This window comes from Lepidochelys olivacea, assembly GCF_965140295.1.
Source record: "Lepidochelys olivacea isolate rLepOli2 genome assembly, chromosome: 24".
Taxonomy (NCBI): domain Eukaryota; kingdom Metazoa; phylum Chordata; order Testudines; family Cheloniidae; genus Lepidochelys; species Lepidochelys olivacea.
In genome coordinates, this window is record NC_140434.1 from 17,520,734 (window position 1) to 17,535,098 (window position 14,365).

A 14,365-nucleotide genomic window follows, 5' to 3' on the forward strand; every position below is an offset into this window, starting at 1 on the left:
GCCCAGGAAAGGGTGACTATATTGATTGCTAATGAAACGAGTCGTGATATTTTTGTGAAGCAAGGACAAAAGATAGCAGACCTCTTTGAGCCTGAGTCGATTGTAAAACCCCAGTATGAAACTCCAGTTTCGGCAATAGACCCAGCAAAGTTTGACTTTGGAGATTCACCAGTGTCCGAGGACTGGAAAGATCGCCTGAGGAAGAAACTTTGTGAAAGATCCAAGGTGTTCTCACTGCATGAGTGGGATGTGGGATGTGCAAAAGGAGTAGAGCACAATATCAGACTACATGACTCTCGACCTTTCAGGGAGAGATCTAGGAAGATTGCTCTCTCTGAGATGGAAGATGTGCGACATCATCTTCAGGAGCTGGCTGCGAATGGCATCATTACAGAGTCCCGCAGCCCATACGCCTCACCCATTGTGGTAGTCCGCAAAAAGAATGGGAAAATCCGGATGTGTATTGACTACCGCACCCTAAACAGCCGTACTGTGGTCGACCAGTACACTAGGCCTCGAGTGCAAGACGCCTTAGACTGTTTGCTGGGAAGCCAGTGGTTCTCTGTGTTGGATCTTCGAAGTGGATACTACCAGATCCCTCTGGGAGAAGAAGATAAGGAGAAGACAGCCTTCATCTGCCCATTAGGGTTTTATGAGTTTGAACGCATGCCCCAAGGGATTTCTGGAGCACCTGCCACCTTTCAACGTCTCATGGAGAAAGTTGTGGGAGACATGAATTTACTGCAAGTGTTAGTTTATTTGGATGACCTGATTGTGTTTGGAAGAACCTTAGAGGAGCATGAAGAAAGACTTCTTAAAGTGCTTGATAGGTTGGAGGATTATGGTCTGAAGCTTTCAATTGACAAATGCCAGTTCTGCAGAACCTCAGTGAAGTATGTGGGTCACATTGTGTCCCAAGAAGGTGTGAGTACTGATCCTGATAAAATAGAAGCACTCACTACATGGCCACGTCCAAGTAACTACAGAGAACTCAAGACCTTCCTTGGATTTAGTGGCTACTACCGCAGATTTGTGAAAAACTATGCTACGATTGTAAAGCCTCTGAATGATCTTACCAGGGGACATCAGTTCAGCAAGAACAAATCTAAGTCCAAGAATAAGGGGAGGTCCCCAAAGCCTCCTGTGCAGAGACACAATGGCCCCTTTGCACCATTTGGGCCACGGTGGGATGAGAGATGTGAAAGGGCTTTTCAAGAAATCATTACTTGCCTAACTCATGCTCCAGTCCTAGTTTTTGCTGACCCAAGCAAACCATTTATCCTGCATACTGATGCCAGTTTGGAGGGTCTGGGAGCCGTCCTGTACCAGGAAGTGGAAGGCAAATGTAAACCTGTAGCCTTTGCCAGCCGAGGATTGTCTGATAGTGAAACTCGCTATCCCACCCACAAGCTGGAGTTTTTGGCCTTGAAATGGGCCATCACTGAGAAATTTCGAGACTACTTGTATGGTGCTCAGTTCCAGGTGTGGACAGACAACAATCCACTGACTTATGTGTTAACAAGTGCTAAGCTGGATGCTACAGGGCAGAGATGGGTGGCCGCCTTGGCTAGCTATGAGTTCAGCATTCAGTACCGATCAGGGAGAAGCAATGTAGATGCAGATGCATTGTCCAGGCGTCCGCAGGCTCCAGAAGTTGCTGTGATACCCACAGATGGAGTGAGAGCTATTTGCAGTGTGAGTCGCCGAGAGCCAGAGGCCCGTGAAGACTTTCAGGGATGTGTTGCAGAAGCTTTGGGCCTGCCCCCTGAATGCATGCCTTCTGCTTCGGTGAACTATATTGCATTAGACCAATCTCCTTTGCCCATGCTCAATGCGGCTGACTGGCAAGAAGCCCAGCGGCAAGATATTGACATTCGTGATACACTACTTGCCAAAAGGGAGGGGCGAAGCCCAACTGCGGTTGTCCCACCTAACCCGGAGGGTAAACTACTATTGAGAGAATGGACCAAACTAAAACTGATTCAGGGAGTGCTACACCGAATGACCACTGACCCTTTACAAAAACAACGAGCACAACTAGTACTGCCAAAAAAGTACAGAGCCCTGGCCATGAGGGCCCTGCATGATGACTTTGGGCATTTAGGGATGGAGAGGACCCTGGAACTTATTCGTAGTAGGTTCTATTGGCCCCGAATGGCTGAAGATGTTCGCAGGAAATGTGAGACTTGCGCTCGATGTGTTCAAAGGAAAACTCTGCCCACGAGGGCTGCATATCTCAAGAACATCACCAGCAACAAACCTTTGGAGTTGGTATGCATTGATTTCTTGTCTGTAGAGGTAGACAAGAGGAATGTTGGAAACATTCTAGTAGTGACTGACCATTTTACACGGTATGCACAAGCATATCCCACACGTGATCAGAGGGCCACCACCGTTGCTCGAGTATTGTGGGACAAATATTTCTCAGTCTATGGATTCCCGGCTCGGATACACTCTGATCAGGGGCGGGATTTTGAGAGTCACCTTCTGAAGGAGGTGCTGAAGATAGCAGGAATTAAAAAGTCTAGGACAACGCCTTATCACCCCCAAGGTGATCCTCAGCCAGAGAGGTTCAATCGAACCCTATTAGATATGTTGGGAACTTTGCGACCAGAGCAGAAGGCAACCTGGAGCCAGCATGTCGCATTTCTGGTGCATGCCTACAATGCCACAAAGAACGATGCTACGGGAGTCACCCCATATCTCTTGATGTTTGGGCGAGAACCAAGATTACCCATAGACTTGTGCTTTGGTGTATCAGAGGATGGAGATAGCTATGAAACTCATCAGCAATATGTATCCCGACTAAGAGAAAAGCTGCGGGATGCTTATCGCTTAGCTACCGCTGCGGCTCGGAAGAACGCAGACCGCAACAAACATCGATATGATGCTAGAGTGCGTTCGCAGGAGCTCCAGCCGGGGGACAGAGTCCTGCTGCGAAATTTGGGTATTGCTGGCAAACACAAGATAGCTGACAGATGGAAGGCAATACCTTACCTGGTGATGGAAAAGCTGGGAGATCTGCCGGTCTACAAGATCAAACCTGAAGACGGTCCAGGGCAAATAAAGACGGTGCATAGAAACCTTTTGCTCCCTGTGGGGGAATTGGTAAGCACCCCTTGTGAGATGGGCCACGGCAGGGCCGCCGGGCAGAACAGAGGTGCTAGACCAAAGCCGCCATCCAACACAGACAGTGGGCCCCCTGCAGCTAACTTACCCCTATTCTGCACATCTGAGAGTGAGTCTGAGGAGGAAGACACAACCCTGGTGTATCCTGGGATGGAGACAAGATTTCAGTCTCGATCAGCTGAACCAAACGAGAGTTCTCCCTTTTCCGCCCTAAACCCATTGGCGGAACTATTTAGGCCCCTTTCTGATACCCCGGTGCTGCTGATGAGACCCCCCTGTGATGACAAACACAGGTTATTGGACAATGGGGACAGACAGGTAGAGGATGTCCTGGGCACCTTGGACCCTCCAGCGTTAGAACTAGGAGTGCAGGGGCCTACGCCAGTAGCCGAGGGACCCTCCAGGGAAGCCTCTCCATCCGTCACTCAAGAGGATGTTCCCCTTACTTCGGCAACAGAGATTCTCAATAGACGAGACAGGGTGATAAGACCAGTGAAACGGTTAACTTATGATGCACCTGGGGTGACTAGTGAGGAGCCAATACATTTAGCACACAGGCTTGTGGAAGCTAAAGTGGGCTTCCTGAGGCCCTTTGGAGGAAACCAATGAGTTGGTATAAAGGGAGTGTGATTTGTCGGGACGACAAAGTCTCGGCTGGGGGGAGGATGTAAGCAGTGTCAGGATGAGCTCCACCCTGACATCTGGTGGTGAGGTGTGGCAAGTTGTGGAAAAGAACTTCAGGGGCCGATCTCATTTGCATAGGCACACCCACCACGCCTAGAATGAGACCATAGCTGCCCAAATGGTCACTTTGGCTGCTGTGGGATCCCCAGTGTCTCTGTTATTGGGGCAGGAAGAATAAATTGCTATTACCCTGATTATGGGAACTGTGCTTGGAACTGTACGTGGCCTTTTGTTATGATGGAGGGATTCACCATCAACTAAGTAGCACTCGCTAGGCAAGGGTCATGGGTTCCAAAACTGTGTGAATGGAGAGAGGCTGGGGACAAGTATTAATACTTGGTGGCATGGGCCCCTTGGTGAGGGCCTTACATGCTGATTGCACTTCCTCCTCTCTCCACTGTGGAATATCAGAGCTAATTTTGATTTCATTAGCAGTCTAGTTATAGGCTGCTGAGCTCACTTTGGGCTGACAGTGCACCAGCACTGGGGCTCCCCTACTATAAGCTGAATTCACCTAAGAGCTGAAATCACTGAGTGTTGTGTTAAGTAGTGGGGGAGCCTGAAGATATATTGTGGAGCAATTTGCGGGACGGCTGGTGAAGCAGTTCGACGCGGAGCAGTGTGTGGATGGCAGGAGCTGCTTGTGGGCCGTGGAGCTGAGTGAAGGAGTTCGTGGGGCGGCTGGCGGAGCGGAGCGCAGCTGAGCGAAGGAGTTCGTGGGGCGGCTGGCGGAGCGGAGCGCCGCTATGGAGCTATGGGGCGGTCAGCTTCAGATCACGTAAGGTGCCTCTTACCCCTGTCCCATTTCCACCCAGATTGGGAGGTAAAGCTCCGCCGATAAACTTTCGAACTCTGGGGCTGCCCTGACCAGGGACAGAGACTTTTGGGGCATTGGACTTTTGGGACTTTGGGTGATTTGGGGTTGCTGGACTCAAGAACCAAAGGGAAAAGGGCATGCCCCAATTTGCCTGGGGTGGGGTTGTTTTTGCTCATGGGTTGTGTTATGAATCCTGTTGGTGGTGTTTCCCCAACATAATGCCACATTGTTTCTCTCTGTTATTAAAAGACTTTTGCTACACTCAGACTATGTGCTTGCGAGAGGGGAAGTATTGCCTCTTGGAGGCGCCCAGCGGGGGTGGTATATATTGGTCCCAGGTCACTGGGTGGGGGCTCGAGCCGGTTTGCATTGTGTTATTGGAATGGAACCCCTAGATATTGAACCCGGCCCTTGTTGCTGCCAACTCTGACGGGCAGAAGGGTTACATTTGTATTACGGTAGCATCTAGAAACCAAGGCCCCATTGTTCCAGGCACTGTACGAAGATATAACAAAGAGACAGGCCCTGCCCTGAAGGGCTTTCAATCTAAGCGGAAGACTATTGGCAGTACGTAGATTCAACAAACAGGCCGAGAAAAAGCGCAAGGAAACAACAAGACGATACTGATCAGCATGAAAAAGCAAACACAGCAAACCCACTGCCCCAGCATTGCAGCTAAAGGCAACTGACAAGATTCACAGGGCAGGATCGTCCCACATGATTGGTGAGCTTCGGGTGGATTGACTTTTAATGAGGCTTTTAGGCCTTGTCTTCAAGGCCTTGTCTTCAAGACCTTGCCTTGTCTTCTTGTGCCGGTAGACCAGTGACATTCTCCGGCTCAGCTTAAACCCTCTCCCAAGTGACATAAACAAAACTGAAAAAAGCCACTCTTCTGCTGGAGTGAGAGCATCCACACAGGAGGTTACACCAGGGTCATTCTGTCCGTTTAAATTCACAGCTTACGTTCTACCGAAAAAGTTTCCCATGAGGACAAGACCTTCAGCTTCTAAGCTTCAATGGAGCAATGGCCTGCAGCTGAGGATCTGGCCCCATTGACTCCCATTCTGCTACGGCCGATTGACCCCAGCTGGGATCCGGCCCCATTGACTCCAAAGGAGCTACAGCCGATTTGCCCCAGTGTGGGGATCCGGTCCGTTAACGTGTGTAAGGTGCTCATATACCGAAGTGATGGAGGAGCACAGAGGGACACAGGTAGGTAGAACTGGATTCAGTATAATTTCATTTTTGTTGTATGAATATCAAGAAGGAAGCTGCCTCCTTCCTTGTGGGGCGAAACCTCAGGAGCGTTGAGCTGTCACTGAGTCTGTCTCCTTCGTTATGGGCACTTTGACCCACGTGCAACAACACCCCTAAATGGTTTATGGGGACTGGACATGGGACTCCTGGATGGAGAAGCATGAAGCTTTCCTGCTTGAAGTCCAAGACCATGTCTGCTAGACAGCAGCAGGCACATCCGACACGACATCCAATCCTAGATGGTGTTTCCGCTTCTGCCTCCAGCGCTTTGCTCAGAACCCGCTGGGTATCGTCAGCTACTGAGGCCAAACACTGCTGCAGCACGAAGAACGTGGTAAGCAGCGCCACCCCTCCGGGCAGCATGGCACCAAATACGGGGAGGCGCTTCCATGAATATTCTGCTACCATCACGGTGGCCCCCACCGAGTCCGACAGCAGCTTCAGAGCCATCATGAGGGTCGTTCCCAAGGACGTCATCACGGCCGTCAATTCCCCTATGGGCTTCCCAACCTGCTGGGCGAGAGCAGAGAGGGACCTGTCGTCCACGACGAAGCTGCTATAGTATCGGAACGGGTGTTTCCTGAAGATGAAGAAGGTGCACAAGAAAGAGAGGCCTGGGACAGGAACGGCAGTGAGAAGACATGAGAAAAGGGCTGTTTCCCAAATCTGCCCCTTCAGGGCGGCTTTTTTCTGCTTGACGATGGGCAAGGCGATAGCAGGCAGGCTGCGCAGGAAGGCGTATCTCTTCAGGCTCTGCACCTCCATCTGCAAAGTTTGCCGCAGGAGGGGAAAATCGTAGTGGTTGGGTTCCCAGCTGGACACGACAAAAACCTGTGGGTGGCCCACTCCTTCTGCTCCCAGGCCTCTCCTGCAGTCCTCCCTGATCTGCTGCAGGATCCTCTCCCCATTGTCGCTGGAGGAACGCTGCCTCCTGGAAGTGTCCAGGTCCACGTTGGCTTTGGAGCGCACAAAGTAGAACCGCTTGCCCAGTCTCTGGATCTCACGGACCAGCCTGGCGTGGTCGGAGCGGAAGCGCTGGGAGCCGACGATGATGAAGAACTCAAATTGGCTCAAATTGAACCGCTCACAGTAGATGTCTAGAGGGAAATAGGACACCCCCACCCCTGGTAGGTCCCAGAGGGTGACTCCTGGAAGGACGGGATCTGGATAAGCCATCAGCTCGCTCATGACATCCAGCATCCCGGTTTCAGCAGCACCTTCATCACCAGCATGTAGCCCCCGCATGGCGTTGATGGGGGAGGACTTCCAGGACCCTGACTCCCCTGTAACGGCAATGCTGAGGGTGTGGCTGTAAAAATCCTGCACATTAGAAATAGCTTCTGTCAGGCTCCCTTGATAGACAGCGGCTTTGAACCCATCGAGAGCCATGGTGCTCAATCTACTGCAGAGAAGAAGAAACATTTCAGCTCCTAGTTATTGCTACCTCTGGAAAATCCTACTCCGACAGCGGATTACTAATGGTGGCAACGTCAAGCACTCAAAAGTTAGGAAAAGGCATATTTATGGTAGCCTATGCAACCATAACTCTTCCCCTTGCGTATCTGGCCCGGGCACTGAAGGAGGCAGGGGAAGTATGGGAAAAACAGGAGTTGTTTGGTTTTAATCATTATTTATTATTTGGTGTATAATAGTGCATATGAATCCTGACTGAGATCGGAGCCCGCTGTGCCAGGCAGCAGAGGAGTGTGGTGCTGGCCACAGTGACGGGGTTTGCATCGGCTTTGAAGGCAGCCAGGCTGGGGTTTCCCGTGCCAGCGAGCTGCGTCGCCTGGGTCCGGTTCCTGTGAGGACTCTGTCAAACCCAGTTGTCGGTCTCCCCCGTCAGTTAGCAGCTGTTGTGGGAAGTCATGGCGGAGGGGGAAGAAAGCCGGTATCTCAGGCAGATGGGGCCAGTGTCATGTGGGGCTTTGAAACCGAGGGCAAGGAGCCCGAACGCGGTGTTCAGTGGGGAGCCAGAAGAGCGAAGACCCGGGCAACGTGTCCCTGGGAGCCCGTGGGGCTGGGCAGACGCTGCCGCACTGTGAACCACGCGGCGCATTCTCAGAGCTCGGCCTTGTTTCTTGAAGACAGGAAACTGCAGCTGCCTTATCAGGGCCTTTCCCGTAACTCGCGGCCCGCTCAGCAGCGGTGACCGGCTGGCCGGATGCAGACAGATGGGAGGGTGTTCCGCTGGGGGACTGCGCAGGAGTGGGGCAGAATCAGCCTGGCCTGCGCAGAGGCAGACGGTTCCCTAAACGGGATGCCGAGTGGTGATGCGGGTATTTTGCTGCAGGTCTGTGTGGATGGTCTGACTCTGGAACAAACCTGGCTCAGGGTGGAGTCAGGGATGGCTGGTAACAAACCCAATTTAGCTAACTCCGTTCTAGCCACGTTGCTTCCCAGGCAGGAGTGTCCACACAGCCTGGCACAGGAACACCCGCTCCAGGTAAACCAGCCCAGGAGGTGCCCGAGGCCAGGGGCCCTTCGAGCTGTCTAGGGCCAAGGGAAGGGGTTTCTCTGGCAGAGTTCTCCAAAGTAGTCCGCTCTCACTGCCAGAATCAGCTCCGCCTCGTGTGGGGGGCTGCTGCTGCTCCTCTCACCCCACTGCTGACGTTGGCCAGGCAGCGAGAGGCCTGGGAGACAGGGCAGGTAACGTTGGCCACGAAGCCAGAGCAAAGCTAGGTGTGGTCTGTGCCCTGCTGGCCCCTCCGCCTGGGCATCTGGGCAGCTCACCTGCCAGTTTCCTGCAGCTGCTGAATGGGGAGGGGAGAGGATGAGCCCCAGGAGACGGGAGCCCTCGCGGCTGCGGAGTGGTTGCCCAGAATGGCCCTGGGCTTCGGTCAGAGATGAAAGGCCGGAGCCATCCTTCGGAGGCGGTAGCACGGTGGCAAACGCTGCCGAGACCTGCCGCAGGAGCAGGGCGGCTGCACCCCTGGTCTGTGGGCGGGAGCCCGTCACTCAGGGCCCAAGTGCGGGAGCCAGGCAGGGACAGGGCCGAGCTGCTTGCAAAGTGGGGGAGCCCGCAGTTTGCACGGGTGGAACGAGGAGACCTGCTGTCAGGGGCACGCCTTCGTCACCAGGAGTCACAGTAACTTTTCACTCCAGCTGGAGGGGGCTGAGCAACATCGCCCAGGCTGGCTTGCCATGCCTGGAGTGTAGGCCCCCAGCCCCCCAGCCCATTTCCTGGTGGACACAGCTCTAAATGTTGCCATGCAGTCAGGGGGTGACAGTGTGCAGTTATCACACACACACACAATGCAGGGCTCAGCCCCTCCAGCAGGGGGCAGCACTCACGCACACCCACACCCACACACACACCCACCAAGCCCCAACCCCCTGCCCCAGCCCTGAGCCCCCTGCAACCCAGAGCCCCCTCCTGCACCCCAAGCCCCTCATCCCTGGGTTGCCTAAGCATTTTGTTGCAGTCAGGACTCCCTGCAACTGGGCATTAACAGTTTTAACCCATTGGACTCCCTGCCACTGGGAATTAGTGGTGTTAACCAGTGGGACTTCCTGCCACTTGGAATTAGTGGGTTTCACCCACCAGACTCCCCACCACTGGGAATTAATGGGGTTAACCAGTGGTATTCTCTGTCACTGGGAATTAGCAGTGTTAAACAGTGGGACTCCTCCCACTGGGAATTAGAGTGGTTAACCCACGGGACTCCCTGCCACTGGGCATTAACAGTGTTAACCAGTGGGATTCTCTGGCAATGGGAATTACTGGGGTTAACCCATGGGACTCCCTGCCACTGGGTTTTTCTCTCTGACCATTGTCATCATGATCTACACAGAGGCTTAATTCAGGTTATAACTGAATTTATTACATGAGACGACTATATATGCATGAGCAGTAATCATAAAGAAACAAGCACACTAATTATTGATACAGCATGAATGCAGTTGCACTGGCCATAGATTACATCGGACAGTGGTTTTCAAACCGTGGGTCACGACCCAGCACTGGGTCGCGGAACGGAAGGCGCTGGGTCGCGGCGGTTCTGGTTAGCACTGCCGACCGGGCCGTTAAAAGTCCCGTGGGCGGTGCTGCCCGGCTAAGGCAGGCTAGTCCCTTCCTGTTCTGACACCACGCTGAGCTCCGGAAGCGGCCAGCGGCAGGTCCGGCTCCTAGGTGGGGGAACCACGGGGCTCCACGCTTGTGCAGATCCGCCGAGGAGCCAGACCTGCTGCTGGCCGCTTCCGGGTGCAGCGCGGTCCCCGGTGCCAGGACAGTCGAGAAGCCTGCCCTAGCACATCTGCTGCGCCGCTGACCGGGAGCCCCCGGAGCTAAGCCCGTGCCCCACCCGTGCCCCCCAATCCTTTGCCCCAGCCCTGAGCCCCCCCAAAACCTGGAGCCCCTTCCTGCACCCAATCCCCCCATCCGTGGCCCCACCCCAGAGCCTGTACCTCCAGCCCAGAGCCCTGACCCCCTCCTCCACCCCAACCCCCTGCCCCAGCCCAGAGCCCCCTCCCACACCTTGAACCCTCATTCCCAGCCCCACCCCACAGCCCTCACCCGTGCATCCCATCCCTCTGCCCCAGCCCTGAGCCCCTCCCACACCCCAAACCCCTCATCCCCAGCTCTGCTGGGTCGCGGGCATCAACAGTGCTCTTCAACGGGGTCACCAGAAAAAAAGGTTGAAAACCACCGACATAGGATTTAGCTTCTATATCCAACTCGTAGCAATACGCTGGATTGTCCAAGGGCTCACCCGGGCTGTTGGGATCATGCTATGATTAAATTGCTCCTCGGATCACCTGATGCAAAACACAGCTTGGTTACAGTCGCTATATGAGCATTGCAAACTCTTGTGATTCGTGCAGTTATTGGTACTTCCCTGTAAAGCTTCCTGGCGTCATGTGGTCATGGGAGACTCTCAGGTGTTATTTAAAAAAAGAAATTTCTGGCCCTGGTTTTCAGGGGCTGTGCAGAACAGCAGCACGCAGTGACCAGCAAACCCTCAAAACAGGAGGCAAATGAAAAAAAAAACAACATTTTTAAAAATCTCATGATTTTGAGGGGCCTGAGTGGTGATTTCTGAATGCTTGCAGTGACATTGCTGGGAAATGCTTGTTCCAGCACCCTCATTCATCTGTAACCCGGCTGCTAGCACACAAACTAGCCATGGTCTGCACTTCTTCAGATCAAAGGCATTGTTTAGAAGGTGCACAGAGTCTGCTGTAGGCAGTGGCTGGATGGTCGTGCAGGCCAGGTACGAAAGAGACAGCAGCTGATGGCAAAGTTGTTTGCGACACTGATTTACATTAGTTGAGGATCTTGGTTTATTTTGTTGGTTTTCCCGTTTTAGACAAACGGTTTGGCTATCCTAACAAGTCCAACAGAAAGACTAGAAACCCGACTCACCGGGGGAAATTAAAGAATGAAAGAGCCGCTTCTTTTCAGCTTGATTTTTAACATTTGGGGGTGAGGTGGCCCAATCTCCAGCTGGGATTGGGTCTCTTATTCATGAACAGGTCTGCTGATCATTTACGCTTTTTCCCGTCTTCCTTCAAAGCAGTCTTCCGAACCCTTTCGGCATCTTCAGCCACTTTATCGAGAAAGCTCAACAGCATGAAGTAGGTGGTTAAAAAAGAGATTCCCGCAGTTAACATGGGACCAAGCACTGGCAGATTTGCAGTTAATCTAGGTAAACCCTTCTCCCCCTTTAGAAGCATTTTGATTACAACATCTCTGTTTATTTCTTTTGCCCCAGGAGATCTGATAACGGCCTTCAACTCTGCTATCGGTTTCCCAGTCTGCCTGGCCAGATTAGCCAAGGAGCCCTCATCTAGGCAGAAGTGCTTGTAGAAGGCAATCATGGATCCCAGCAGGATGCTAATATCACAAGCAACAGAGAGCTGCGGGATTGGAATGACATTGACTAAAGCCGATGCGACAGAGGTTAGCCATATCAGCTTCTGCAGGGCAGCTTTCTTCTCCTCTATGATTTCTGCAGACAGGTTTGGCAGACTGAGCAGAAAGGCAAGTCTCTGCAGACCTTGGAGATCATCCTGCAAAGTCTTGACCAGGGCAGGAGCATCATACTTAGTGAATTCACAACTGGAGAGAAGGAAAATCTCTGGGTTGCTCATCCCTATCTTTTGCAGGTGTTTCCTGCAGTCCATCCTGAGTCGCTCCAGGATGCTCTCCTGACTGAATGTTCTAGGGTGATCCCTTTCTTCGTTGCGCAAGTCTTCATCCACCTTGGAGCGCACAAAATAGAACCTCTTCCCCATCCTCTCGATCTCCTGGGCCAGGGCCACGTGGTTGCACTTGAAGCGCTCCGAAGCGATGATCACGAAGAAGTCATAGCGTTTGAACTTCACCTGCCGCAGGTATGTGTTTGGCTGGAAATCTGGGGCGCCAATGCCGGGCAGGTCCCACAGGCTCACGTTGGGGTGGTTTGGATAGGGATAAACAGTCGGCTCCGTCGTCATTTCTGTCACCCCAGTTGGGGCAGCCCCGTCATCCTCAGCGGTCAGTCCCCGGAGGGCGTTGATGAAGGACGATTTCCCGGCACCCGTCTCCCCCGTGACTGCGATGTCGAGCTTGGTGGATTTGAACGACTCCAGCTCCGCCTGCACTGTGGAAGCCACTTCAGCCTGTCCTTTGTCTTTGAAAAGATCCATGAACTCCTCAAACACCTTTATGGAGCCATCGAAGAATTCCTTTGGGTCCGAGCTTAGATCCAGAGCTTCCATGAGCACTGAGATGGACTCCATACCCTTCAGGAGCACTGAGACGGACTCCATACCCTTCGTGAGCGCTGAGACCAGCTCCATATCCGTGGCACCTACAAGAGATTCCCTCTTCCCAAGACAAGAAAAGGAAACGGCACGTTTCAGTCAGTGTAAATGCAGCCTTAAAAAAATAAACCGGTTCAGGTAGCGACGTACAGACTTGCAGCCGTGGGGCTGGTTTCACGCCCACCAGCACGTGTGCTGGAACTTGCATCCCCGTCCCCACGGTGCAGACACCTGAAGCACTGTAAATACTGGGGAACCTCCCTGGTGCACGGACTGTTACTCCTGGGGGAATTCTGCGCTACTGTGCACGTGTATAATTAACGAGCTGTGCATATTTTTAATACTTTGGAGCAGAATTCTCCCAGGAGTAGTCGATGGGGCCGTCAGATGTGCTGCTCTGCGGAGCCAGGAGAGCAGGAGGTCGCCAGCAGGGGTGTCTGGTGATGTCTGGAGTACGTGTTGCTTTTGGGGATGAGTTGGGGATGGGAGTGAAAGCCAAGGACCACCCAGGACAGGCACAGGGGTGGAGGGAGAGGGGCTCAGACCACTCCACGAGATCGAAGCGCTCCTAATTCCCGATTCCCACATGGGGGGCAGGCATGGGGACAGGGTGGACAGGCCAGGAGAGGTGCGCGGGGGCGGCAGGCGGAGCTGCGGGAGAGACCTGGCCCCCAACTTTGGTGGAGTTGGCCCCCCCATGCTCCATACATCTCGCCACCCTTGTGGGTGCGGGAATATCCTTATGGGAGCAGCTTCTGGGTGGAAGAGACACAAGCTTGCAAACTTCACAGAGTTCATCAGGTCTGGCACCAAATAATCATTGGTAGAACCCGTGATCCTTAAGAAAAGGATTTTTTTGGGGGGGGGAGGGGGGAGAAGAGGGAAAGCACTGGATTTTGGGAATCCCTGGCTTAAATGACCCCACATTTGGATCAGTAACCCTAGCCATGAGGCACACCCTGGATCAAGGCGATCTAATTAACTATGCAGACTTTAGAGCACTTAGAAGATACCGAAAGGTGGTCTAAATCTTAACTGAGCAGAGCTGCGGGTGCTGGCCCACTGTCATAGGAGGAAGGGCCAAGAGAACGTGCTCCTGTTTGCGTTGTGTTCTCCAGGGCGTTGGCTGGCTCACGGGAGCTGGGAATGGAAAATATTCCCATCGATAACTGAAACTGACAGATCAGCCAAGTACGGGAAATGCTGCTTCAGAGCTGATTAGAATTTGATTTAAGGTCAAAGTTTTGACATGCGACGTTGACAGTTTGTGTTTTAAAAGCTGCAAAGTTTCAACTTCTTCTGAGTCTCAATGTCTACTGTCATTCTTGTCTGACCCCCCCGATTGAAGGTTTAGATTGGATATTAGGAAAAACTTTTTCACTAAGAGGGTGGTGAAACACTGGAATGCATTACCTAGGGAGGTGGTAGAATCTCCTTCCTTAGAGGTTTTTAAGGTCAGGCTTGACAAAGCCCTGGCTGGGACGATTTAACTGGGAATTGGTCCTGCTTCGAGCGGGGGGTTGGACTGGGTGGCCTTCTGGGGTCCCTTCCAACCCTTATATTCTATGATTCTATGATTGTCTGACCTTCCCTGGCTTCCCGCAACTGTGAACATTTAAATCAATAAACATCCTTAAAGCCCATAATTGTGCACAACTGAGAAAACTGAAATCAATACAAATAAAACAAATGCTTAAAACCAAACATTGATATCAAATAAAAATACAAATT

The 14,365-nt window shown here is 52.7% G+C and overlaps 1 protein-coding gene across 1 annotated transcript; it reads right to left on the reverse strand.

The window, feature by feature from the left end:
- Positions 1-5,869: 5,869 nt before the first annotated feature.
- On the reverse strand, positions 5,870-12,670 carry LOC311512480 (uncharacterized protein; the record flags this gene model as incomplete). Its single annotated transcript, XM_084613692.1, has 4 exons — positions 5,870-7,317; positions 7,928-8,138; positions 8,621-8,824; positions 11,573-12,670. 4 exons carry the CDS (start codon positions 12,668-12,670, stop codon positions 5,870-5,872), a joined length of 2,961 nt encoding a protein of 986 aa, XP_084469818.1.
- Between the last annotated feature and the right edge of the window lie 1,695 nt (positions 12,671-14,365).